We start from the raw sequence: 26,957 nt of genomic DNA, 5'->3' as shown, positions 1-26,957 counted from the left end.
AAAATAGTCGGTACTCTCTAAACTGTAGTCAACATAGTAAGCAAATCTTTATTTATATAGCCCCTTTCTCAGAGAGCGACTCACAAAGTGCTTCATAATGTTAAAACAATATAAAATCAGTAGCGAGATCCAAATAAACACACACAGGCATATAAGTAAACAAACATGCAGAAGTGAACATAATAAAAGTCAGCCAAAAGCTCTCCTAAATAAAAACGTCTCAACTTGAGCTTTAAAAACTTGACTGAGTCGATCCGACGGTGAGACAGGGGGAGGTTGTACCAAAGTCGGGGAGCGACTGCCTGAAAGGCAACGTCTCCCCTAGTTTTAAAACGAGTTTTTGGAACAGATAAAAGATATTTATCAGTGGACCTCAAGGAACGTGCAGGAGTGTAGGGAGTTAAAAGGTCAGAAATATAGTTTGTGGTTTGTCTGTGCAGGGCTCTAAAAACTAAAATCAAAATCTTAAAATCTATTCTAAATTTAACAGGAAGCCAATATAGAGATCATAGCAGAGGGGTGGCATGAGTGCGCTCATTGGTTCAAGTTAAAAGCCTTGCAGCAGAATTCTGGACCAATTGGAGACCTTTAAGAGAGTTTTTGTTAAAACAAGTAAAAGGGGGATTGCAGTAGTCTAAACGAGAGGAGATAAAAGCATGGATGATCAGCTCAAGGTCAGATCTGGTTAACATTGTCTTTAGTTTAGCCACATTCCTCAGGTGATAAAAACCGTTTTTGACCAAGAGCTTCGAGTGAGAATCAAGAGACATAGCTTTGTCAAACCAGACTCCAAGATTCCTGAGACTGGGCTGGACAGAAGAGCTCAGTGAACCAAGGTGTCTTTTGATGGAGGGAATTTTGTCATCAGAAGAAAAAAATATTGTCTCTGTCTTATTTGGGTTCAGGAGTAAATGGTTGTCATTTAACCAAACTCTAATGCTGGCCAAGCAGTCTAGTAGTTACGAAAGATTTGTGTAAATATTTTTACCAAAGTTGAATGTCATCAGCGTAAAGATAAGAAATATTCGAAAATTTGCTGATGAGTCTCCCAAGGGGAATCATGTAGAGAGTGAATAGAATGGGTCCCAATACAGAACCTTGGGGAATGCCACTAGACAAGATTTTTGCTTCTGAAGATAGTCAACACAGACCTTATAAGATCTACCACTGAAATAGGAGACAAAAACCAGCTTAGGACAGAACCAGATAAACCATAGTCGTTATGAAGACGTTTGATCATGATTTCATGGTTTACAGTACCAAATGCAGATTTAGGTCTAAAAGAATGAGAACATTGTATTGACCAGTATCTGCCGCCATGAGCACATCGTTGGAAACTTTTAAAGAGCTGTTTCAGTTGAGTGGTTCTTTTTAAAGCCGGATTGGAAAACGTCACAAATATTGTTGTTCTAAGAATGACCTTAGTTAACTGTGTTCACGTTTGTGCACTTATACAATTTTCATACCTTAAGGGGCTTATTCGTCTTTTTTTTTTATTTCAAAGCTTTCAGTGACTATTTGTATCTTTCCACTTAATGAGATGTTATGCTCTGAACATTCTCCAAACATAATAAATTCCCATCCAGTTTAGCACAAAGCTTTTCTCAGAAGTAAAGAAGGTTTCTGTTTCCTGGGTGGAGCAGTCATCCTTGCTCCACCTGCCCCACCGGGCTGCTTTAGCCTCTCTGCTTCTTAATTTTTTTGGGACCAACAATAAAAAAGTCTAATGTGGAAAAAAAGCTGTCAAATTTACAGCATTTTTACACAAAAAAAGAAATGTAGTTCCGTTGGATGATCTGGTTTGACTTGATTTTGTAAACTTATATTGTGGGGTAAAACAGGGCGTTAAGACTCTGCCCTCCTGCTTCATTTTAATCTTTGCAAATCAGCTGCAAGTAAAACACACCTGATCCAGGTAAACAGCTTAATGGGACAAAGAAACCAAGTGGGGTGGGAGACCTGAAAGGTCAAGTTGGGTAATTGCACAACAGCTGCTAATGTGGCAATAGATTGAAGCTGGTTTGAGTGGTTTCTCTGCCTTTATTTCATCATCTATACGTTTCTCAACGGTTCTTCAACTGTGCTGCTGTGTCTTCATTAAAGAGAGGTCATCTGGGTATCATCTTATGTTAAAAACATGAATTACAAGTTTTAATTTGTTTCTAAAGTTCATGAACTAAAAATTTTTTTTTCTGAAGTTAGAAGGTCAGAATCAAAATATTTTGATTTGTTTAAAGCACATTAGATTTTTTTCATTTACAATCACATTTCTTTAGCTTGTGTCTTAAAACAAGTCTTTGCATATGTCGTATGTTTATTTTGTGCAGTATGTGAGTCACCAAGAAGGCATTTTCATTCTCCTCCATCAGCTCAGAGTGAAGCCATTCAGATGACATTGCACTTCATGTTTTTTAGTTGTATAGATCCTACGTTTCTGCTTTGTGGTGCCAATTTTCGAAAGAATAATGAGATTGTGTCATGTAATGTTTTGTAAGATTCCATGGAGAAACTAAAGATGGCCATTTGTGAAAAAATTAACCACTCCTATCAGCACAGATTCCTCCACAAAGCAGTTTCTTCTGTTGACCTCATCTCTTTTACATGTCTTAACATTGCTCATTCATTATTTTGATTGGGGATTGTAACTTTATGAGTAACCACATTTGACTAATTCAAGTCATTTTAAATTCATGAAAAAAAAAAGAATTTGAGTAAAAACTAACAAGGGTTTTGCAGTGAGGTAGCCATTCACACACACGTATCAATGCTAAGTGATTAACTGTAAATGTCGGTCTGAAAATGTGTCTAATCCCAGCTGTTCAAGCATTTTAATACTAGAAAGTCACCTCAGAGGCGGTCTCTTTCTGTCATTATGCCTTTTGTTTTGTTTTGCCTGGATTGGAGCTTGTTGCCTTGTTAGTTGAGTGCTTATGTTTCATGCATCATTATCAGATTTGTCACAGTTTTAGCTAAACCTGACCTAGGCCTCACCTGCAGTTGTGTGCAGTAAACAGAAAATGCTACTTTATCTCTTATTTTTTCTTTCAAATTACAGGTCTTGATCAAGTTCACTGACTATAGGTAACTAGTAGAATAAATGACATGAAGTATTTGGCATTTAACAGCCTTTATTTATTTTTTATTATACAAATTAAATTTAAGTTCTAACAAAGTTTAAAAAAAATCTTTTTTATTGGCTTCATGGTTCTTTTAGCATTATTTCCTATATTTTTATTTATTTCTCCCATCAACTTCTGTCTTCAGTATTTAGCTGTGTCACCTTTATCAACAAGGCATGATCCTATATTTATAAGTGCAGCAGATACTTCACCTAACTTCTACATCAGAAACCAGAAGGTCTTTTCAGACGAACAGCTGGAATGAGTAAATAAGGAACAAGCTCTGGCGTGTCCGTCCTTCCTCCACTTGCATCAGGGCTGTCGTCTGTTGCATTTTCTTTTGAAACATGTTTAGTGCTGATCAACAGCTTTTACATTTGACATGCAGTGAGTGACAGATATTTTAAGCTGAACTTGTGAGCGCAGCCCCTTAAAATGCCATCAAAATGTAAATTATATGGTTACATTTGATGTTGACGGGATGAAAAACCACAGCTGTGTTTGTTTTTTTAAGTCTCTTTCACTTATGTAAAGTCGGAAACTCGTCAGTCTTTTTAGTTCCTCTTCAATTCAGCCTTTTCTGATCAGATTTTTAGTTCTAGTATTTGTAGTCTTGTACTACATTTTCTGTCAGGGACTTTACATTTGTGCTAATTCAGATACTTCCTTCTATGATAAACATAAAGTTATTCTAAGTATGTCATATATTCCTATTTCTGCCTGTTTTTGTCCAGGATTTCATTTGGTTCCTCGCCTGTCCAGTATTGTCCCAGAAAGCTGCCTGTTGATTGTGGTTGGCCTGCTGGTTGGAGGACTCAGCAAACTGATTGGAGAGTCAGAATTACCTAAACTGGACTCAGGAAATTTTTTTCTAGTCCTGCTGCCCCCCATCATCTTGGATGCTGGTTATTTCTTACCCATCCGTCCCTTCATGGAGAACCTTGGTACAATCCTCATGTTTGCTGTAGTGGGGACCCTGTGGAATGCCTTCTTCATTGGGAGCGTGCTGTTTGCTGTGTGTCAGATACCTGCAGCTGGCCTGACACACTTAGGGCTTCTGTCCTGCCTGCTGTTTGGCTCTATCATCTCTGCTGTGGATCCTGTAGCTGTACTCGCTGTGTTTGAAGAGATCCACATCAATGAGCTGCTACACATCCTTGTGTTTGGTGAATCTCTGCTCAACGATGCAGTGACTGTGGTGAGTGATCCAAAGTAAAAACACAATATAAGGTGACAAAAAGCAGCTTTGTTGCTATGTTTATTTTCCATTTAATCTATACCTGTCTGTTTTGTCTTCACTAGGTACTCTACCACCTATTTGAAGAGTTCTCTGCCTTTGGCACAGTGACAGTGTTGGATGGCTTTCTGGGAGTCATCTCCTTCCTTATTGTGGCGTTCGGTGGAGTTTTAGTGGGAGCCATCTATGGGATTCTGGCTGCCTTCACCTCTCGCTTCACCTCCCACATGCGCGTCATCGAGCCACTTTTTGTTTTTGTGTACAGCTACATCGCCTACCTGTCAGCAGAGCTGTTCCACCTGTCCGGCATCATGGCGTGAGTTTACTAGCAGTGACAATAAATCCGCACACACAAAAAACAAAGAATTCTTGACTTTATTGCCTCAAAAAACACAAAGGGAGGTGATTATTTAGTTATTTTTAGTTGTCAGCATAGCATTTGTAATTGTGAGTGGGTTAGCATGCTTTACTTGACAATTGGTGAATTTTTAGTGGAACATTTAGATGGTCTATTGTCAGAGCTTTAATATACACAGAGAGAAAACTAAATTGGAATGTTTGAAATTCTGCTGTTTTATTGCAGTCAAATAAGCCTGCTGCACATTTGAGGAATGCTGTTGGTTTTCTATCTCCTTGTGACTGCATGCATTAATGGGTGGTTGTAGCCTGCAGTTTGCAACCAACCACATACTGTTTGGACATGTAACTACTAGGGCTGCAGGTTATGAAGATAATTTGCTGTGTTGGTGATCAGTAGTGCAATGATGATATAACTTGCGGCACATGGACACATAGCAAATCAACCAAAAACATAATTTCCTGCAACAGTTTAATTTAAATAAGAGTAAACATTGTTTAAATTTTATTCCAAATGATCCTAGTTCACAAAGGAGGGGAGCATCTCACATAAAAGGGCTCCATCCGATTGGTCAACAATGTGAAGTCTCCATCTGATTGGTCAAGAGATTTATTTGATTCGTTACGTACTTCAAGCTGCCATAAGATTGTTTTAACTTATTTAAGGTGACCATTTATGCCTTCGCCCACAAGTGGCCGGGATAGGCTCCGGCAGCCCCGTGACCCCGAAAGGGATAAAACGGTTAAGAAAATGAAAGGTGACCATTTATTTCCCACCTTTACGATACACGTATTGCACTGCTTGATATCGCGATAACGATATATTTGCGATTTCTTGTACAGTAACTACCCCGTATTTGTAAACCTTAAGCTAAATAGGGGCTTCTAGAAATGCTAAACTTTATTCACAGCAGGCTGACAATCACAATAGGACGCAAGGGAGATAATGCAGTGGGAACTTAATATTACATGAAAGTTTTTGTTAGACAAGTGGGCCAAAAAAAATTACTTAAATGTTCATTAGCTTTTTTTTAAATACATTGAATTTTACTGTTTTTTTTTTCATGATATGCACTTTCTCAGTCCAGAGTTCTAAGTGGAACCAACTTCAGGTAAAATAAAATAGGTTTTGAGTATATTTATTTATTTTTTGATTAAAAATACAGGTTTTGATGCATAGAGGAGAGAATACTACAATATCAAAAGTTTTTCTGGTTCTATTTTTAAACTTTGGAAGTAAACTTTGGTAAATTAAAAATCATAAACCCTGTTGAACAAACTGCAACCAACTTTAATCAAGTCAGAATTTATTGTTGTCTGATCATTTTTTGAGGTTAACTTGAATCTTTTCCACCAGTACATGGCAGTAAGTTTCCTGTTTGAGGTTGTTGACAGTTTTAACAGGAGGTTTGTCTTCAGCAAGTCAGGGACAGCTACTATGGCCTTGAGGAATAACCCTTTTTGGTCTGATTTCCTGCTTTCCTGCCTCTCCCAGGAACATCAAAACTGTCTTTTAACTTTATTTTTTGTTGAACAAGGAATTTACCCCCTGTAGATTTCTTTTACACATTCTTTAAAATCTCAGACATATCTCTAAGAACAGGGGAAATTGGTTAAATTCCACAGAGCTGCAACAGTTTGAGGGATGTTTTAAACCCAGATTCTGTTTTTGTTTTTACCCTGTTCACATGAAAACTCGAGTCAACAGAGAAGTGGTCATCAGGCATCAGGCTGGTAGAAATCCCTTTTGACTAGTTGAAATGCAGACTGAGTAGTTCAGGAACTTCCTTAATGAATCAAATCAAATCAAACTTTATTTATTAAGCACTTTTCATATAAAAGTATAACACAAAGTGCTTTACATTAAAACAAAAAAAATAATATAAAAACAAGCATGAAAATTAAATAAACAAGCACAAAAATAAGAAAAATGTAAACCTACACACAACCCCCCCCCCCCACTTCTTTCACACTGATGTTTCCATCGCAAATTATATTTCATTGATTTAAAGCAAGTGTTAATATAAAAATAATAAAAAATGTATTGGAACAGTAAATAGCATCAAATAAACAAAGTATTCACAGCAATTTTCTGGCATTTGAGCCATTTTTAACAACAAACCCACGCTGCAAAAAACTGCAAGGACACAATTCATTAAATTGAACAAACTTAACTTGAAATAGCAGCAAATAAAGACCCAGAAACTTTGATCAGGAAAGTTTTCAAACAGCTGAAAATCTGAAGATTTTTCGACAGAAAAACGATCATATTTACTTTGTTTGGCTTTAAGCCGGCATGTTGCGGTGCTGAAAACGCGCTCGGATGAACAGTTTGCAGCGAACACACAAGTGCTTTGGGCAAGTCGTGACATTTGGGGAAGACTGCTTTACAGCATTGCTCCACCAGAGAGGAAGGAGCCCAAAGTAATCCCAAACTGTGGAAGTTGTGTTCTTTCTTGACACAAAGTCTCCTGGTGCACAACTTGCCATCTTTCTATCCTTCCAAGCTGTAACGTGTTGATTTCACACGATGACAACATTCTCCAGTAGATTATTTTAGATTAAAATATTTATTTAAAGTGAACATTAAACCAACCTAAGTTCCACTGAACATAGAATCAGCGTTAGAAATTAAATTCATTTTAATATTTTTTCATTTTAAATCATCTCTTTAATGAGTCATATTTTTCATGACTATGATACTTTGTCTATTTTCAGACTTCGATGTACAGTATTCCCATAATACAAGCCTACCTCCAAAATGTTCTCATCTTTGCTCTGAACTGAATGTCCCTTTCTCTGCTCAGGTTAATCGCGTGCGGAGCTGTGATGCGACCTTATGTGGAGGCTAACATATCTCACAAGTCCCACACCACCATCAAGTACTTCCTGAAAATGTGGAGCAGCGTCAGTGAGACGTTGATCTTTATCCTTCTTGGTGTCGCAACAGTCGGAGGGCCTCACAACTGGAACTGGATCTTTGTCACATCCACTGTTTTTCTGTGTCTGGTCGCACGTGTCATAGGTCAGCACAACAACTTTGCTTTTGATTGAATGTAGCATACAGATGTCGGGAAGTTTATTTGAAAAACTTGTGTCCAATCTCTTTTTCACTTGGGTAGAGGATTAAAGAAATCAGAATTGTAAAGCTGTTAACCTTTAAGTGGCTTTAATACTACAGATGCTAAAATTCTTACCTATTGTGCTAAATTCAAGGGATTTATTATTTATAGATTTATTACATTACATCAGGCTTAGGATAAGCCAACTGAAAGGTTTTTCTTCATCATTACTTGTTTATTAACAAATAAAAAAAAACGATTTTTTTCTGAATAGTTTTTTTTGTTTTGTAATGCACAAATAACATCAAACTGAAACAAAACAACAAAGAAATGTGTAGTTTATAAAACACTGGTTTATCTTGATAATGTATCAATCAAACTCTTTTATAAAGCTAACTGCATTGTGACTTTCTCTCATCAGGTGTGATTGGTCTCACCTTCATAATCAACAAGTTCCGCATCGTCAAACTGACCACCAAGGATCAGTTCATCGTGGCCTACGGTGGCCTTCGAGGTGCAATCGCCTTTTCCCTCGGCTTCCTGTTGGAAGTCGAAGATGAAGAGATGAGGCACATTTTCCTCACGGCCATCATCACCGTCATCTTCTTCACCGTCTTTGTTCAGGTACGGATGCAGGCAGTCGTAGTTTCAAAGTGGGAACACTTTTAACGAGAATCTTTTTTGAAGGAGAATTAATTCATTCTCTTAATCGTTTATTGTTTTATTTAGGCTTTTAATGTTTACTGTTTGTATACATATAAATATTTCAGTCTGATTTTAGGAAACATGTTGATTTGGTTGCATTTAGTGATGAATATTTGCATGTCATCCATTTAGTTTGAATGTTTCCATGTGTTGGTTTGAACGCTCATAGATCATCTTTAGTTTACCTCAGTTTAGTTCAGGGCTTGACCGTCTACACAAAACTCCTATTTGATTAGTTTCTAAACCTCATTTTAGTTAATATGTTTTGCCTGGTTCCTGCTCATTCATTAAAAAATGTCATCTAGCACATGGGACTGCAACCTCAGACTGCAGAGCCACATGCAGCTCATTGTGGCTCTTTGGCTGTGATGAAAAATGCTAATGATTTCAATAAATAATAGATGAATGCTTTTGGTTAGTTTGTTAAATAAATTATTGTTTCAATTTTTAACACATCAGATAACAGACAAATATAATTACAAAAAGATTCAGAATGATCTATTATTAGAATAAAATGAAAGCACATATTCTTCTCTTTTACTGCACAACAGTGTCTAGTAGCTGTTCAAAGGCAAAGTTCTTAGTTTAGAATTACATTTACATGTATGAATAAAAAAATAGGTTCTTTGCCAATATTTTCATTTTAAATAATTGAGAGTAAAAGAAGATAAAGAATAAAGTGGCACCAAAGTCAAATAATTCAACTAGATTTGCAGCAGCAGGATCTTAATTGAAAGGGTGTACTTTATTTTGAAAATTACTTGTGCTACTGTCAAAAGTAAAAAAAAAAAGTTTAAATTGATATATATATATATGACTGTTGTAATTCAAATATATATATTAATCTTCAAAAGGTACATTTTATAAATGAGTGGCTTAATGGCCACAAAAACATAAAGTGGGGTAAAGTGGGACTTTGCTGCTCTTTCTGGGTTTTTGTCAGTAGAAACTGGCCCTTTTGGCATTAAAGGTCACGAACCCCTGGAATGGCAGATTTTTTTCCTCTCAACTTAGTTTAAATAAGCTGATGATGTTTTGGCTCTTAGAAGCTTTCTCAATTCTAAATTAATTCAAAATCAAAGTACCATCCTGGATAAATGTGATTCTTCACATAGATGTTATTGTGTAGAGACTATTTTAGATTGGCTGTTCAGATTTTGGATTTAATTAAGCAGTCTTACAAAATGAATAAGATCAAAACCAGATTAACCATTTACATTAACCTTGATTTGTTTCCTCAGCAAAATCGCTGTGACTGAGTGTCTAAAACAAACATAAAGGAAGATTTCTTGAATTTTGACTGAGACCTGGAGCTACATTGATAAAAACTCGAGACATCTGCTGTTGCTCTCTGCAGAGACCTGATTTGATACAAACTTTAGTGATGCTTCTGGGCTCAGGTTTAACAGAAACCCTCCACCATCTGCTGTGAAAGTCAAACTCAGTGTGGAATTAGACATGTCAAGGAAATGATCGATTTAGAACTGTGTAAATGTTATTTGATGCAGATATTTGCCCACACTTTGAGTTATAAATGTCTATGTATGTATATCTAAACAATGCACAGGTACAGAAGTTATGGATCCTAACTTTTAGGAACTAAAACTGACTGAAATAATATCACAACCTTTAAAACAGCATTTCTTTAAGTATTTTAGATTTTAATGGAAATCTTTGAATCTCTTTGTGTTAAACAAGTGAAATGCATCTAAGACTACATAACATGCAATTTATGTAGTAAACAAAGATATTAAGTAACAGAAGTCTCCAGCTGCAGTTACCATGGCAGCAGCACTCAATCTCATTAGGACGAGGAACACTTCAACTTTAAGCTCAGACTGCGCAGACAAAGAAAGTCCTTCATCATGCTGCAGTAAAACTTTGGCCGGGCACACCAAGTCATCATCTGAATTGACCATAAATCAGACTGAAAGATAAATTTGTGATCTTGAAGCATTTTTCCCCCTGTTTTTTTATTTATTTATTTGGAAGAATTTTACCAGAATCCTCTCTTGTTTCCCATCCACATGTATATAAAGTGATGTTTAATCTTAAATTGAGGAAAAAAGAGATGTGATTTTATTAGGTTTGTATTTTTATTTTTTATTAATTTTTGCATACAAGCTTCGTTCCAGAAATCACATCATGTTAAAAATGTCAAACTAAGCAAACTAAGTGAAAGGATCTTCACTGCACTGACTTGGATGTTTGTCTGTGCAGACAGCCATGTTGGCAGTCTGCTGTGACTGTGAGGGTTATCACCTATTTGTGTGTGTGTGTCTGTGTGTGTGGGTATGTGTGTGTGTGTGTGTCTGTGTTGGAGATGCAGTTTTAGTGAGAAACAGTCCTTCATTTGCTGATTTTTCTTAATGAAATCTGACGGCCTCTTAGATTGTTGATCATGCTTTGGCAACATTTTTTATTGTCACACAAAAGAAAAGGCTTTATGTTGACAACAGACAGGCAAATAAACAAGTAAAATTTCCATAGATTATAACATCCTTGGGTTATAAACAGTTGGTTTACTACTACATTTTATTTATGGAAGTGGTGAGCTCTTATCAAGCTGTATAAGACAGAGTTTTCTGTTTGTTAAATATTATTCTGATGTGGAGAAAAGTCTGATAAGAGTTTCTGATGATGACCTATTTTCTATGCTCGGGCAGGGTTTACATTGTTCATTCATGTTTGTTTTCCTCATTTTCTCTGAAGGGTATGACTATTAAACCCCTTGTGGAGCTGCTGGCTGTGAAAAAGAAGCAAGAGGCAAAGCGCTCCATAAACGAAGAGATCCACATCCAGGTACTGCCTCATGTACTTCTGGGTTTTCCAGCTGGTTGTTTTTTTTTTTGTTTTGTAGCTGCTGCTTAACATGCCAGAAGATCTTCCACTTTTTCTTTGATCAAATACAGAAAAACAAAGCTGGGCATTAAGGCACCTCCTGAATAAACAGGAATTATGTAGTTTTTGTAGATGTTGAAAATGTGACATTTCTTCTCACCAACAGGCTCCTGGAGCCTCCTCCATTCATTATTGAATATTGATCATTGGTTCCACCCGCTGGCTGTGTGGTGGTACTTCATATTTTGACTGCAGAGCCCTGAGGTTGCAAAAAAAATCATCTTTATGCATAATTCATATTTTTGTTATTTAGCCTTAATTTAAAAGACAGCACATCCATCCATTGTGATGCTTCTAACAGATATGATAGCAGCTCATATAAGCTGCACACACAACTCTCCTAGGGTTTCAGTAATGAGTCACCATCACCCCTAATGGCTTCTTCTCTGCAAAACACCAGAGAAATCTAAAGCAGAGACTCCAGCCTGCAATTTGGCAAAATTTACAAGTCAAAGTCAGGCTTCTGACATGAAGTTGTTTTATTTATTTCTTTTGTAATAGAATCTGAGATTCCTTTTTTGCCCATCACATGCAGTTATTAGACTCCTGGCGTCCACTTTACTCATAAAGATCCTAAAAAATTTGATTTAATGTTAGTGTTGTCTTAGTATCATTTATTCTGATTTGTATCAATAATAATTTATTTTTGTAAACTTTCTGTGTTTCAAAATGATTTATTTTTCTAAAAATAGTTGAAGGCTTCTAATTTTAAAGTAAAAAAAAACATATTAAACATAATTTGAACATTTATAACACACAACAGCTTTTACACCCCAGGCTTGCATTAAGAACTTAGATTTATGAACCAAAACCTCCAGGGTTTATGTTTGTGTAATGAAAGACGTCATCATGATGTGAGCTGATTTTGAGTGTTTAAAGCCCTCATCAGAAACCTACGGCAGTTTTCTTTGGAGGTAGAGTCTTCATAAAAATCAATCAAATAGCTTATGTAGCTCTACATAATGACCTGTTACTATAGCAACAGTAGGGCTGTCATTCACCAACTATGTGAGGGCATGAGGTGGCAACATCCAAAATGTGCAACATATTCATGGTTGTCAGAGCGGGCACTCTGCTGCTTTCATCAAGTCAGTACGGTCAGTCTCTTTTCTTTTATGCAAGTCGTATAAAAATAGCCGTTGTTAACAATCATGCTGGCTCTCGTAGCTGAAAGTCTGTTTTTTAGTGTTTTCAACACTGTATGGTCTAATCTTTGGTCCAACATTTTATTCAAAAAAGAAAACGATAAACTATACTAAAATGTGCTGGATGTTCAGATTCTCTATACAAAAACTTTTATGGCAGGGCTGAAGGGGGATTGGAATTACACAACAATCGCTTGCACAAAAACAAAAAAACACAACCATGAACAGTTTCTACAGATCGGCCTCGGGACAATCGAAGTCCTGTGTAAATTCAAGCGGGATTAAAACGCAAAACTGTGCACACTTGTATTAACTGATGGCCTCTGTGTGCGATCAATGTTTGATGTAGTTGTAAGATGTGTTGGGGAAGTGGAAAACACTTTTTTGAATTCAAAATCCTTTTTGATGAGAGCAAAAGAATTCTATTTTTACTGTTAATTTTTTATAATCCACAATTTTCTTATATTTTATGACAAACTTCTCATTTACGGTTGATGTAAAGTTATATTAAAATATATTATAAAAAACAAATGAATCCTTAAATCTAATAAAATAATACTTGTCTAAAATAGTAGGCTTTTCCATATTGACACTTACAGTTATGGATCAAATGCTGCAGTAACATCTGCAATGACAAAGCCTCCAGTGGTTTGTAATGGTACTGCAACTGCAGTGGCACATGTGGTCAGCCACATTGATCTTAAACACATCACTTTACGGGAATTAAAATATTATCATTGTTATTTTGGTGGTGTTTAGTCCAAAGATTCAACCTAGGGGAATTATTTTGTTTTTACTGATTTTCTTACTTCTTTTCTACTTTGAATCTGCAGTTTCTTGATCACCTGCTGACAGGAATTGAAGATATCTGTGGACACTATGGACACCACCACTGGAAAGACAAGTATGGATTTCAAAGACACATATGAGCAGCATTTTCACTGATTTGTTTAAGATGATGGTAAACTAAGCAAGGCAAAAACAAGTGTTCCTAAATGTACTAAATATGACAGGATTTTCATTCCTTTGTGGCTCCAAAGATAACAGAAAAACCTTTAATACTGAATTATTAGCAGCAGTAGCGTACTTCACCCTTTTTTTTTTACTGTTTTTGTTGTGTTATGATTTACTCTGTGCTACATCTGTCGTTCTGTTTTCATTGCAGAATGAACCGCTTCAATAGGAAGTATGTGAAGAAATGGCTGATAGCAGGGGAGCGCTCGAAGGAGCCACAGCTCATTGCCTTCTACCACAAACTGGAGTTCAAACAGGCCATTCAGCTGGTGGAGAGTGGAGCGGGAGGCAAGCTTTCTTCTGCTCTGCCTTCCACAGTTTCCATTCAGTGAGTACTCATAAGCCCCATGTTCTATGTTTCAGTATTTGTTCTTGCTATTAAAGAGATGGTGCACATTATATCTGCCTTCAAATGCCTGATTTCTTAAAATACATGTTTTAAGAAAAAATGCCGACTTCTTTCAATGTGTATTTTTTTCAAGCATTTATAGTTTTTAATTTGGTTTTGTTTATTTTTAGGAACATTCAACCCAAGAAGCCTCCTCCAGCTCCTGAGCCTAGAGAGAGAGTTCTCCCACAGCTGCCCAAATCCCGGGAGGAGGAGATCAGGAAGATCCTCAGGAGCAACCTTCAGAGGACCCGGCAGAGGGTAACGTTACTTTCACACGAATTCATGCGCTTTCATTCTTTTAATAATATATAAGGGGGCTGAAGAGGGCAGCAAGAAGGTCCTGGTTCAAATCCAGGCTGGGTACTTTCCGTGTGGAGTTTGCCGGCTCTCTGGTTTTCCACTCACAGTCCAAAAACAGGCTTGTCCTTCAGGTGTGAATGAGTGTGTGCGGTTGCTGGTCTAATTAGTCTGGATGGACTGGCGACCTGTCCAGTGTGAACTTCGCCCTCACCTAGGACTAAGTGGCTATAGAAAATGGATGGAAAGAGGGGCTCAATAACACAAATGTCTACCTACAATACTTTGGTTTTCTACAAGTGGGGAGATAAACGGAAGTATAAAAACTCAGCATGGTTTTCCTTTACTAATCTAAGTACTTTATTTGTTTGTCGTTTATATTTCAGCTGCGCTCCTACAACAGACACACTCTGGTGGCGGATCCTTATGAGGAGGGTTTGAATGACCTCCTCAAGAAGCAGAAGATGTTTGAGCTGGAGAAGAAGGTGGGAAATGCCTCTTAAATCAAGATAGCCTTCGGTGACGGTTCCACCGACCGCAGAGAATCCGTGCATTTCATACTGAGCCACTAACCGTTAAAAAGAACCATCATTTGAGCTCTAATTAGTCTAAATTGAATTTCCCGACACAACTCTGAGCTGATTTATTCCCACGGCTGAGTGGGACAGTCTCACATTTCATCAGCCTGTAATTGCTAAATGAAATTCATTCGTGTTCAGACTAAATGGGATACACCTAATGCATTTGCAGAGTTCAGGGAATTTCTCGGAAAGTATCAACTAATTTCGATTAGAGTTCTAAAAGATACAGAGTCATTTTTAATTGTATTGGATTGCATTGTTGAATGTAAACGGTTTTCTTTTTCCAACATAAAAATCTGTCACTTTTCTCTCTGCCAGATAAAAGAGATGAATAACTACCTGTCAGTGCCTGTAGCTACTTCTGACTCTCCAACGCTGCGCAGAGCCAGGCTGGCCTCAGGTAATACTGACCAACAGTAGCCTTTGGAGTTCAGCTGCTATTTCACCATCTCACTAATGGGCTCTAAAAACATCAATTAACATGTTTTATTTGGTTGACAAACTCCTTCCATTATCTTCCACTTGTCTGGGCTTCAGGTTGTCGAGAAAGCAGTCTTGGTAAGGCAGCCCAGATTTACCTGTTCCAGTTTTTCTGCAGTAAAGTCCGCATCACTGCAGTCGTTCCATCCTCTCTGTGCTTGAAAGCAGATCATTCTGATGCCTCCAAAGAGGAAGGGGGCTCAGTTCTAACCCAGAGGGGCAATTCCACCTTCTTTCTACTGTCATCCTCAGATGTGGATGTTCTGATTTTTTATTTTTTTTTTATTTTTTATAACGGTTGCTTTACAGTCAGCTGCAAACCAATGAAGCAGAAAGGCCCTTGTTATTTTCAAACAGCAGAGATGGAATCTCAAGGCTCCCAAAGCCAAACCATCATTTACCAAATTATTCTCTTCATAAAAGAATAACTGAACTGATGACAAAAGGTTAACCCTGGCTAACAATGAGCCTCACTTTGGGTCACCAGAAGCATGAACAAGTCCCCAAATGTGTCAGCCTTCATGAGTCCTTCTGGATCCTCGGAATCACACGTGTCAAAGTCGAGGCCTGCTGTGGAATTATATACAACCTGCAAGATCATTTTATATTATTGTTATTAATGGCCCAGTGACATGTAGCACTGATAACATATGCACTACAGATCCCATAATGCAGCTCTTCAGTTCTCTGCTGAAATAGAATGGTGGCATCATTTTGTGTTTGACAGCCCTGCTTTGAAGAGCTGGTCCTGTGTTCCACAGCCAGACCAGAATCACGTTCTTCCTCACAGACCCTTTTGTTTTGTTTTAATTGAAGGAACCCTGACCCCAGTTTGCCGATCAGGAGGTTCTGTCCTCAATGTGCTCACAATACTTTTGCTTTACAAGCTGAGCCAGTCAAAGCTGAAAGCTCTGCTACTACTCACAACTGCTGCAGTCCATATTCCTGAGCTTTTAGAAACGTGTTTGCATGAGCCAACCAGCACGTAAACCAAAGTGTGGTTTTTATTTTAGGCAGACAAACAGATTTTAAACCTGATGAGCAACAGAATGGAAAGAAACAAACTTCAGGTATGTAGTGAGTGTACAGGCAAGTCAGAAGCCAACAGCAGTTCTAACACGCATGTTTGATTTTTAGTTACTAATGAAGAGACCACCTTGACACGCCGATGTGCATGTCAGCTGAATGGAATTTTCTTTTTTAACACTTTAAACCACACAGATGGGTTCTGGCATGTTCTGCACCCAAAACAGCCCACTAACTTTACAGTTTGATTTATTTCTGTGTTTGTGTTGAAGCTCGTTTCCATCTAGTAAAGCCAGTATTTGTGTGTAGCATGTTGGTCAGATGTATAGATTCATATCTTATAGTTACAGTTAATTGATTTAGTTTTTTTCTTTTTCTGTAGATCCACAAGCCTATAATGTGAAGCCAGACCCGGTTGACGTTCCAACCATCCAGGTGGAGCTGGCCTCCCCGCAGTCTCCAGACTCTGTCAACATCATGGATGAGTTCAGAAAGGACAAGGAGAAAGACGAGGACACGGGTCTCACCATGAAGCTTCCTTCAGGGCCTAGTGCTCCCCCGAGGAAGCAGAGTGAGGAGGAGGACGCAAAAGATCCGCAGAAGCTCACGAGGTGCCTGAGCGACCCCGGACCCAGCGCAGACGAAGGTGAGGATGACCCGTTCTTGCCCTAAAAAAGCAGGGCCAAAGAGCTCAGGCTGCACGGCTCCAAAAAGAATGCTAGTAGTTCAGCAAGAAACGAGCCAAAACTGCTGTAGGAGCTTGAAGCAAAAAGACGACATCAAAGAAGCATGAGTGGAAAAAGAGCCATGACTTTGTGGAAAGGCAGAGGTGCGACAGCCGCTGTTGGACCTGCTGTCTGAGAAAATGAGGGATGTAGTGGTTGAAAGCCGGAGAAGTTCAGGAAAGACCTATGCATTACCAAAGGTTTGGACTGTTCAAGTCCCAGATGTTATTTTCTGACTGCTTTTACGGTTATATTTAATGTTTGCTGGGACACGCAGCTGTCCTAACGAGAACCAACAAAACCAACTGCTGGTTTTTCACTTTTTGTCTGCCACTTTACAAATGCTGGATGTCTAGACATTTAGATGTAGCTCCTTCAAAATATTTGGCCTTATTTGATGTCAGATCTTAGTACTTGGTGCATTTTTCTCAGTCTTCTTTGAAACTGTTTTTTCATTTCATGTTTTTTTTTTAAATTAGAATTTACTTTCTCCTTTATGAGTGGGATGAAGATCAAAGAGCTGATTTTATTATTATTATTATTTTTAACAGAGGACAACAGATGTTTAATGCTAGGCTGGAAAACTCGTTTGGATGGCTTGAGAAATCCTGCAGTTTTGTAGGAAAGTTGGTCAGTTAATTCAAACCAGGGATGGCTTGTTGTGTTTACTGATTTCCATGTTTATCTGTTCAAACCCACACTTATGTTTATCTTGTCCATAGATTACCCTTTAAACTTCTCATTTTAAGGTAGATTTGCCCTTTATTAACTCAATATAGCTTTTTAACCAGTTATAATCAGTCTAAGCCACTCATGTTTGACTTCCAAGCCCTCATCCACTATCATGCACACAAAATTTCCACAAATGTCTTTTCTTTGGACAGCGGTTCACTGATACCCCGTCAACCTTCAGAGTCTAAGACTGTGGGCCTGTCATGGCAAAAAAAAAACAACCTTTCTATGCAGTACAGATGTGTCAGTCCTTTTTTTTTTTAAAGCACGACCTGTAAAAACCTTTTATTCAGACTTGGATATCCCTGTTTGTTGCTAATTTATTATTCAAGATGGGCATTAAGAGAACTTAAATTTCAGGAAGGACAAAGGTTTCATTTGAAGCTTTGTGGGCCTGAAGACCAGAGAAATGTTCACCGGAATAATGTATTATAGTGTAAATACACTGTCTGACCTTTTGGACTTCACTCCTCTCTGAGTAAAACACTGTAAACATTCTGACATTCATGTAAAGGAAATATAGGAAACAAACATGACCATGTTTTCTTACAGAACCGTAGGACTCAGATTATGAACATGAAAACAAAAGTGTGCATATAAGCAACTCTCATAATTTTTCTACATACAAGGATGTATAATGCATAATTTCCTCTATTATTAGAAATTCCTACAAAAGGAAGCTTTATTGTATGAGTTTTGTTTTAGCATAAAAACTGATTAAATAAAAATAAATAAACTCAGTGACTTAATTCAGAGGACTAGGAAGAATTCTGTAGTGGTCAAAAAAAAAAAAAGGAATGTTGATGGGATGGTGGTTAAATCTGCTTTAGAAAACACAGAAAACACCTGACTTTTCCTCATGAGAAAAAACTAAAAGAGATCAATGTATTTCTGGGTATAAAGCCAAAAAAAAAAGATTTTCTTGAGATCATATCAAAGAATTCTGTGTGAGATAATGTAATGTTGTCACCACAATCTTCCCTCGTAATTCTGCAGTGTGTTCAGTCTGCTCTCTGTTTCTGTTTTTTCTCCATCCATCTGGGCTCAGGTGCTGCTGGTAAAATTGAATTTCACGCCCACAGGTAATACCTCACCGAAACCTAATATCACTCCATTCAGAGGCCTTACTCTGACCCCGATAGACCTGAGTGAGTCATTGTTCCTGCTTTCTGGGTGTTGAAGACGACTCAGTCTTTCCTGATCCTCTTATTTCCAGATAGTTCGGGTTACAGCCGAGTTACCCAGCAGCCCTCATTTCATTCCATTTTTCTCTTTAAACATCCATGAAGGTCTCACTTTTTTTTTTTTTTTTTTTTGCTATGACATTTACCGTAACCATCCTCCTGGGTTTTAGGAAGTGAACTGGTAGATGTGGGATTTAAACCTTCTAACATTTAACTTCCTGTTTTTTGACCACAGAACTGTATGTCTGAAAAGTCCAACGAGAGAGGAGAGGAAACATAAAAGGTTTTCTTTAAAACTCGCCCAAAAACGTCTTGTTAATGGCAGCGTTGAATTTGGCGTGTAAGCTGCAGCTAAAGACGACACGTCTTCTGCACGTGTGCTTTAAAACTTTTTCCCCCTATTTTTCCAGATGTGCCATACGGCTTCTCTACTGCTGTCATTCCTATTTTTTAGGGATATTTTTAAACCTGTGTGACTGCAAAGTGTATCACGCTGAGAATGAGCCCACAAGAGGATTTTATTATTATTATAATGTATACTTAAAGGACATTTTACATTTAGCAGAAAATAAAATAGATAAAAAGTTCCATTGCTTTATTCCAAAGACTTTAATTTATTAAAAATAAAGAAAGACAACAATATTTTCATACTTTGAGTTTTCATTCCAAATGCATGTTTTGGGCAAACATTCTCAGAATTCTCTGTAGTAATGCTTGATCCACAAAACTATAAAGCCATATAGCTTATACGTAAATATATATTTAAAATGCTTATGTAAATTATTATGCACGTGGACAAATCAAATCTAAATAAAACAAAAATAGTTTTCTGTTTACTAGTCAAACAAATGATCAGTTAAGTCTCTTTACACTGGATTTATGTAGAATTTTTATTTATTTTTGTCAAGTTGTAAAAGAAAAGCGATGTCCCCAGCATTCACACCTTCATTTCCTCTATTCATCTGTGCTTTAAACCCACCGAGTGCTTTATCTGTACAGATTTATTTGAGGAGTTTGAGTGTTTCTTCTTGCTCTGATCAAACATTTGAATGTGTTGTTTAAAATATTTTTTTTTCTTTCTGCTAGTGGGAAAAACTCTGTATTGGATTAATTATTTTAGTTATTTCTGTCTGATTATTGAAGCTGTAGCTTTAATTTAAGAGCCACTAAATAACAAAGATATTTTATTTACATTAACTTAAGTTTTATTTTAATATTTGATTTGATTTTGCAAGTTTTTATTTTTGAGTTAAACTTTTGTTTTTCTTTGATTTTGGTTGTTTTTTTCCTGTGGATATTTGGGTGAGAAACTAATCAAAAGTCATCCAGTAAATGCATCACTAAAAGAATTCATATTGACATTTTTTCTCCACCATTTTCCACAAAAAGCACTTTAATGAAGCGGTACCTTTATCTCAAATAGCTGATGCTGGAGAAAGCAATAAAAGGCTTTGATTTGTGCAACATGTGGTGAAACGGGCGACGCATGAAAGGAACGGTGGTGGTGTGTCTTCTGGGTTTAGTAGAAACGTTGCTGAATGTGATGGAATGAATGGATCCGATTCTCCCTTTAAGTCCTTTTTTTTTCCTGTTTGAGAGTGTCGGTCAATTGTTTTGATATCATGAACTTCAACATTGCAATAATGACATATATTCTTTATTTTAATAGTAAATGAACTCACTGTATGTAAAAGGACAAAGAAAATGTATCAGACGATGAAAAAATGTACAAATATTTCCTTTCAAGTAAATCATTCTCAGTTCTCAGCATTCCACTGTAAAGACCAATAACAAAAAATCAATGTAAAGTATGAATGTAACTAGAAAATGATTAAAGTTTTACTTTATAACACTAATGTATCTGTGTTTTTTTTTATTTTTTAGCCAGAGATTGAGAAGTAACATGTATGTATACTTGTTATATACATACATCATGTGAAACTGTACTTTTACGGCAGATAAGTAAAATACTTATTTTGAAAAACAAACTTAAAGACCCACTCTGATCATCTATTGATGGACTTTCAAAGCATTCCAAGTGGTGTTTTAAAAATGATTTTGCTGAAATTAAAACATTCTGTTGTATTCTAGGAAATTGTTTCTGCAGAACAGCAGGAGTTCATTAAAAATGTACCTCTGAGTCGTGGGTGGGACCGTTGGCACAGAGCAACCCGCCCCCCTTCCCGTTGCTAAGCGCTCTCTCACACAGTTTAGAGCCAGATTCCAGCTCAGACGAGGAAAACAAAGACGTACGTGGATCTAGTCGTCTACTAGTGGATGCATCAGAATGGCCGCCCAGCGTCTTCTCATCACCAATCCGCTCTTTTCCAAGCAACATTTTTTCCATCTGCTCCTGTTTCACAGTGATTTGAATAAAGAAGTACTCAGAAATGTAATTTTAAGCTTGATTTTCTTTATATTTGTCCTACATTGTCATAAAAATGCCACCAAAATGTATTAAAAACACCGTTTTCACCAGAGTGGGTCTATAATTCAGCTTTGATTATTTGATCATTCTTTAAACTGTCAGTTTAACAATGATCAAAGTCAGTTAGGGTGAATAAATCTGGACCGAAAGCATCCATCTGCATGTGCTTCTCAATCTGCCTCTGCTCCACAGAGTCAGGCTGCCTTCAAAAATAATGTACAGAATCCCAGATTAGTTTGATACTGAGATTTTTTTTTTTTAAACTTCTGTTTTTTAAGCGTCACATTCAGGAGCCTTCATTCTGGATGCCTCAGCATGAGAGTGCTTCCAGAGATTTGATGTCTGGTAAAAAATGATCTCATTTCTTCTTACTTCCCAATGATGGAGGCTCCAGTGCTGCTGAAGCTTAAATCAATACTGCTGTCATGTAAGTCATCCTTCCCCAGAGATCTGTACCATGATGCAAGTCTGTGTCACAGCTGGAAAGCAAAAAGGAGAAGAGCACAGTTTGATCCTGTGTTTTCTACCACAAACCACCTACTATTGAAATTCTTCATATTACGGTATATATCTATTACTGTGGTATTTTATTAGTTGTCATATATTAATTTTGAGTTGTTTTCATTTTAGTTGACAAATGGTTCAAATCCATAAAGCAGCTCTAAGAGTTTCAAATGATCCTTAAGTTTAGATGACAGATGCAGATGTCAATCAAGAGTCCAGATTTTATGACTTTTATGGCATTTACTATTTGTTTGAATTGATCATTGAAGCACCTATCGACCTGGAAATAATAGAAAAACATGGAACATTCTGGGGGGGAATCTTTCCTACTGCTACATATTTATGATAGTGAGATTATTTTGTGGGAGAAACAAAAAAAACTACATCCCAAAGCAAGTTTTATTTTGACATTTTAAAATTAACAATTAGAAAGAAATACTAGCTATTTGTTTGCGTTAAAATAGTGGGAACAAGAATATATATTTCCTTTTTTTAAATTATTTAATTAGCATTAAATTGTTCTTCCTTAGGATATTTTAAAAACTGCAGGTGTCATTCTGCTTATTAAATATTAAATACAAACCTAAAATCTTTGTCTTTTATATTTTTATATTTTAAAGTATTAGAATAAAAAAATTGGATCAAATTTGGAAAATAATCTCTTTTCTTGAGGCATCATAGTAATCTCACGTTATACTTTCCATTCAAAAGAAACATGTCAGTCATGGAAAGTGTATTTAGAAAGCAGATTCCACACACAGAGGCTGTTCAAAGGGTTTTACACAGATTCCTAAACATTTGAAGTTTTACAGATAAAAGCATACTGCGGGTTTTGTTTAAGGAGCTCTTGTTTTTAGAAGGAAAGAAATCCAATTCTGTTTAACTGAAATGATTCCAGCCAAGAACAAATCTGTTTACGGCTGGGATAGCTCCTCCACACAACCCAAAAGAACTGTTTGAACTTGTGAAGGAAAATTTGGCACAAGGAGGAGCGAGTGCTGAAAACTATAATCAAAAACTAAAACAGCCGTCAGTCATCAGCGTTTTGAAAAGGCTCAAACAAAGCCGGGGTATTGTTAAAGGGCAATTACTCTCCTCAGCTTGGTGGCACAAGAGACAAACAGAGAGGGTTGGAGATATTCAGGGAGAAAGAAGTGGCCGCTCCGGCGGCTGTGGTTTGTTTATTCCCACTTTGGTTCCTTTAAAATACAACCGCAGGACGACTCGCAGGCTTCTCTGCACAAACACTTTTCACTGTTGTTATTTTTGGAATGGACATGCTCTGGTTGTTTACCAGCTTCAGATGCTGCTTTTGTTGGGATCTGTCGTTTTCCAGTGGAGCAGCTGAGTGATTGAGTTTCTCTCTGCATGGAAATATCATCTGAGAATCCAATTACTCAAATTGATGACATCTAATTTAGTTTTAGATTAATCCGTTTAAATTAGCAGCCGTTTCACCGAAGCCAATTATGATTATTAGGGATTTTAAAGGCAAGGAAGGATTAGGATGAGTTTATATTTGGAACAAACCAAAAAAACGAAAACAAATTGCTGATAAAAACTGATATTAAAAATATGCAAAGTTCTTGTTGTAAAGAATAATAACACAATTTATTTTAACATTTTATATTTGACATAAGACAAAGCCTTAAAGAAAATGTTGACAGATCCAAGATTTCAATCCTAAACCAGTTTTTGAGGATAATACTGGAAAACTAAGGTCCGGTTTGGGAAGGTTGCATCAGGAAGGGCATCCGGCGTAAAACATTGCCAAATTTACCATGCGACTTGTTCGCTGTGGCGACCCCTGATGGGAGAAGCCGAAAGTGGAAGAAGACTGGAAAACTAAGGTCAAATGCAAAGTAAATATTTTACTTTTTTCCATTTTTTTTTAAATATATTTATCATAGTTGACATTAATGTAAAGATTCAAAGTTTGAATCAAGACTAAAAGTCCAGTTAAAGTGACTTTGGCCTTATGCTTTTCTTTTTTAATAAATAAATCAAATAATAGTCATTTCCTGTTTTAAATATCTTCTAAACTTTGAAACTCTGATACTTGGACATGTTGCTGACCAGCTGTTTAGTCATCTTAATAAGAGTTTCACCGGTCTGATCCAGTCCATACATCTGATACTTCTTAGTTACAGATATTCTTCTCACTTTTACATTTCTGTTGTTGAAATGTGATAAAAAAAAACAAAAGTGACAAAAGTCACAGGTTTAAGAGAACCTCGTGGTCTAAGTTTCAGTCTCTTTTCTGTCACTTTAAGGTCAGGTAAGGTAAACGTTATTGTCCTCAAAGAGGAGATATGTTCTGGGCCACAGAGCTGCAAACTGTTACAACATCCTTCATCGTTCACACATCACGTACATGATAAAAGAGCATAAAGCGATTACGTAAAAAAATAAATAAAAACAGAGAATACAGATTTTCCCCCCAGGCCTGACCCTCGCAGGCGAGAACGCGAATAGTAAAAAGTAAAATGTTTAATTCGCTCCCTTAAAATCACATCGCTAGTAGTTATTTTTTTTGGTAAAATCCATTAACAATTCGCAAAACAAAACTCTCCATAAAAACACAACTATTAAAACTAGGGGCTGGAACCCATCATAATAAATACATAAGCTCCGTACAACAAGTGAGAAGAACAATTTAGTTATTTCTAGGACAACTGATCTACAAAGAATTCCCTCTGCAAATACAGCTAATCAGTTCTTGTTCAGCAGGGTAACTGCTGCTGGAATAAATGAAGATCTGAATCGAACTCTTTTGTATTTGACTGCTCTAAATCGTCTGCCTGAAGGTAAAAGCTCAAATTCCAGGACCAGAAAGTGACCAGAGTCCTTTATTATTTTCTTTGCTAGCCTAGATGTTTCCTCATATATGTGACTTGCAATGTTTGATGATCCTTGCAGCCACAGATCTTGAGGGCTACGTTGAGTAGCTTGTAAAGTTTATTTTTATCTTTGACACTAAGTGCCCCAAATGTGTATCTCACTAGGCTTTCCAGTACTGCTTGTAAAAACTTTAGTTGATTTGTCCACAGTAGAACTTTCGTTTCTGTTGATTCTTCTTCAATGTTGAGATGAACTTTAATGAAACATATCAGTGTTGACCATTGTGTTGTTCTCACCCACAATCACCTCTAAATACACACAGAAACATATTTTCATTTACATTTTCGCCTTTTGTCAGAGGTCTGCATGAAATCCACAAACCCACCAGCAGATGGCACTATCTGCCCGTGCAGTTCCCAAGACCTCACCTGGAAGAGGGCGGCTCTCTCTGAACCATCAACTTTTTAACTGCTATTTTCCCAGTTTACTCTAAAACATTCTTGTACATTTATTTTATGTGTTTAGAGAGGGATTCAGGCTTTCTGTGCCTGTCTGCGCCTCCATCAGCTTAATGGTGTGTTTGTTATTGCATTCTGCCTCATTTACATGGTCCATATACCTCATCTACTGTATGGCTAATTATTGCGGTGTTTAGACCATTAAACCTGTGAACCATCACAAAGACTAATCTCAAATAAACACCCTGAAATCCCATCTTTGCTCCGAAAATATCTGATTCGACAACAAGATGTGTTTTTATGATGAAAGTGAGGAAAAGGTACAGCAGGGCTGAGAAGGCTGTGCAGCTTGGTGTCTGTCTGTTGGAGGACCGGTGCATCATGATAAGTGAGGTCAAGCTGCTCTCTGAGGGGGGAAAAACACACTCACTTTTATTCTGGTGAGGTGTTCTTAATCCCTGTTCTGTTTCAGAGATTATGATAAATGTATCAAAAATAATCTAAACATGGATGCACATTCAAATTCTACATGTTGTTTGTAATAAAAATGTGATAATTAGAAAGATGCTTAAAAAATCACTAAAAATCTCCAGCAGAAATTATGACTAAAAGTAAAAAATGTAAATATTTTTTTTTCCCAATCTAAATACTCAAATACTTATTATTTTTATTTTGCACCTTTGTATTACCTAATTCTTTGAGAGGTACTGAGAAAACAAAAACCCACCTAACGTGACTGTCTGTAGATCAGTTTGCTTTAATTGGATGCGTTGGAGCCAACAATCTCAGAAAAAACTGAGCGAAGCAAAGAGAGCAGTTAAAGAAAACTGATTTGGAAAGTAGAGTTTTGGCTCATTTACCGAGGAAAATAAAGAGAACTGTGTCACACCATAAGTTTGGAAAGCGATTTGTTATTTTGTGTGAACACAGCAGCAAAATATCAGTATTATAACAACTTTAATTCCTGAAATGAAGAGATTATTAAAATGGATGTGAGATTCAAGTTTGGTTTTCCAAACCTGAAGTGGTTGAAGTGTTTTATCAACTTTATTATTGATTATTATTTGGAGTTCATCCCTTTTTTCACATCTTGGACTTCTGGTGTGGGGGTTTATCTTAAAGTACTTCTGAAGCTGAGATAGTTGTTTTTTAATCATATTTTCTGATTTATTTTTAGCCCTAAAAGGATACTTCTCAGAAAATTGTATTATACTTAGAACATTGAAATAAAATCATCCCCATAGAGGCACATCTTTAACATCTCCAAAGCTTTGTGAGTTTGCTCATTGAAGTTTTCAGGACTAATGTCTAGGTGCCACCTGGTGACACAGAGACCATTAAATTAACTCACCAGTGTTGTTATCATGAACTGGATGAGTCAGCCCCAACCTCCAAATCAATCCCTGATCCTAATGGCTTAGCTGTGAGCATCCTGCCCATGTCAGGTGATTCTTCGCAGCAAAATAGGACTCAGTGTTATTGTTAATGAAAGGGCTGAAACGTGGCCGTGTGACGTATTAGAACAAGCGGAAAGCAGACATGGACGTTCTCCTTGACATGGATTTATTTATTTATTTTTTTGAATAAAACATGACTTAGAAAAAAGATGAAGTTTTAAAAGCAAGAACAGAAAAGCTTTTGGCAAGTGTTAGAGAAAAAAAAAAAGCCTATCTGTTTTTCCATGTCCTGCTGTCAGAAAAACGTACTAGCCGTTACGTGCTGGTTTCTGTAATCCTCAAAGTCAGCGACTGGAAAAGAATTGAGGCTTTT

At 37.0% G+C, this 26,957-nt stretch overlaps 1 protein-coding gene across 4 annotated transcripts in view; it reads left to right on the top strand.

Moving 5' to 3' along the window:
- Positions 1 to 20,809, top strand: part of LOC101169232 (sodium/hydrogen exchanger 1) — a 31,293-nt gene extending 10,484 nt beyond the window's left edge. For 2 of the 4 annotated variants that reach the window (XM_020710320.2, XM_020710318.2), the window contains exons 3-14: positions 3,854 to 4,317; positions 4,422 to 4,672; positions 7,521 to 7,738; positions 8,197 to 8,399; positions 11,193 to 11,282; positions 13,360 to 13,430; positions 13,692 to 13,868; positions 14,060 to 14,189; positions 14,615 to 14,713; positions 15,128 to 15,209; positions 16,303 to 16,359; positions 16,698 to 20,809. In XM_020710320.2, the coding sequence (XP_020565979.1) occupies positions 3,854 to 4,317; positions 4,422 to 4,672; positions 7,521 to 7,738; positions 8,197 to 8,399; positions 11,193 to 11,282; positions 13,360 to 13,430; positions 13,692 to 13,868; positions 14,060 to 14,189; positions 14,615 to 14,713; positions 15,128 to 15,209; positions 16,303 to 16,359; positions 16,698 to 16,987 (2,132 nt within the window). In that variant the 3' untranslated portion in view covers positions 16,988 to 20,809. The remainder of the gene's footprint in view (positions 1 to 3,853; positions 4,318 to 4,421; positions 4,673 to 7,520; positions 7,739 to 8,196; positions 8,400 to 11,192; positions 11,283 to 13,359; positions 13,431 to 13,691; positions 13,869 to 14,059; positions 14,190 to 14,614; positions 14,714 to 15,127; positions 15,210 to 16,302; positions 16,360 to 16,697) is intronic. The other 2 variants (XM_023964016.1, XM_011485664.3) reach the window with 2 other exon arrangements.
- Positions 20,810 to 26,957: the final 6,148 nt, after the last annotated feature.

This window comes from Oryzias latipes, chromosome 16 (assembly GCF_002234675.1).
Source record: "Oryzias latipes chromosome 16, ASM223467v1".
In the NCBI taxonomy this organism is placed as follows: Eukaryota; Metazoa; Chordata; class Actinopteri; order Beloniformes; family Adrianichthyidae; genus Oryzias; species Oryzias latipes.
The sequence above is the reverse complement of the archived record's forward strand: the minus strand, read 5'-3'. Positions and strand labels throughout refer to the sequence as shown.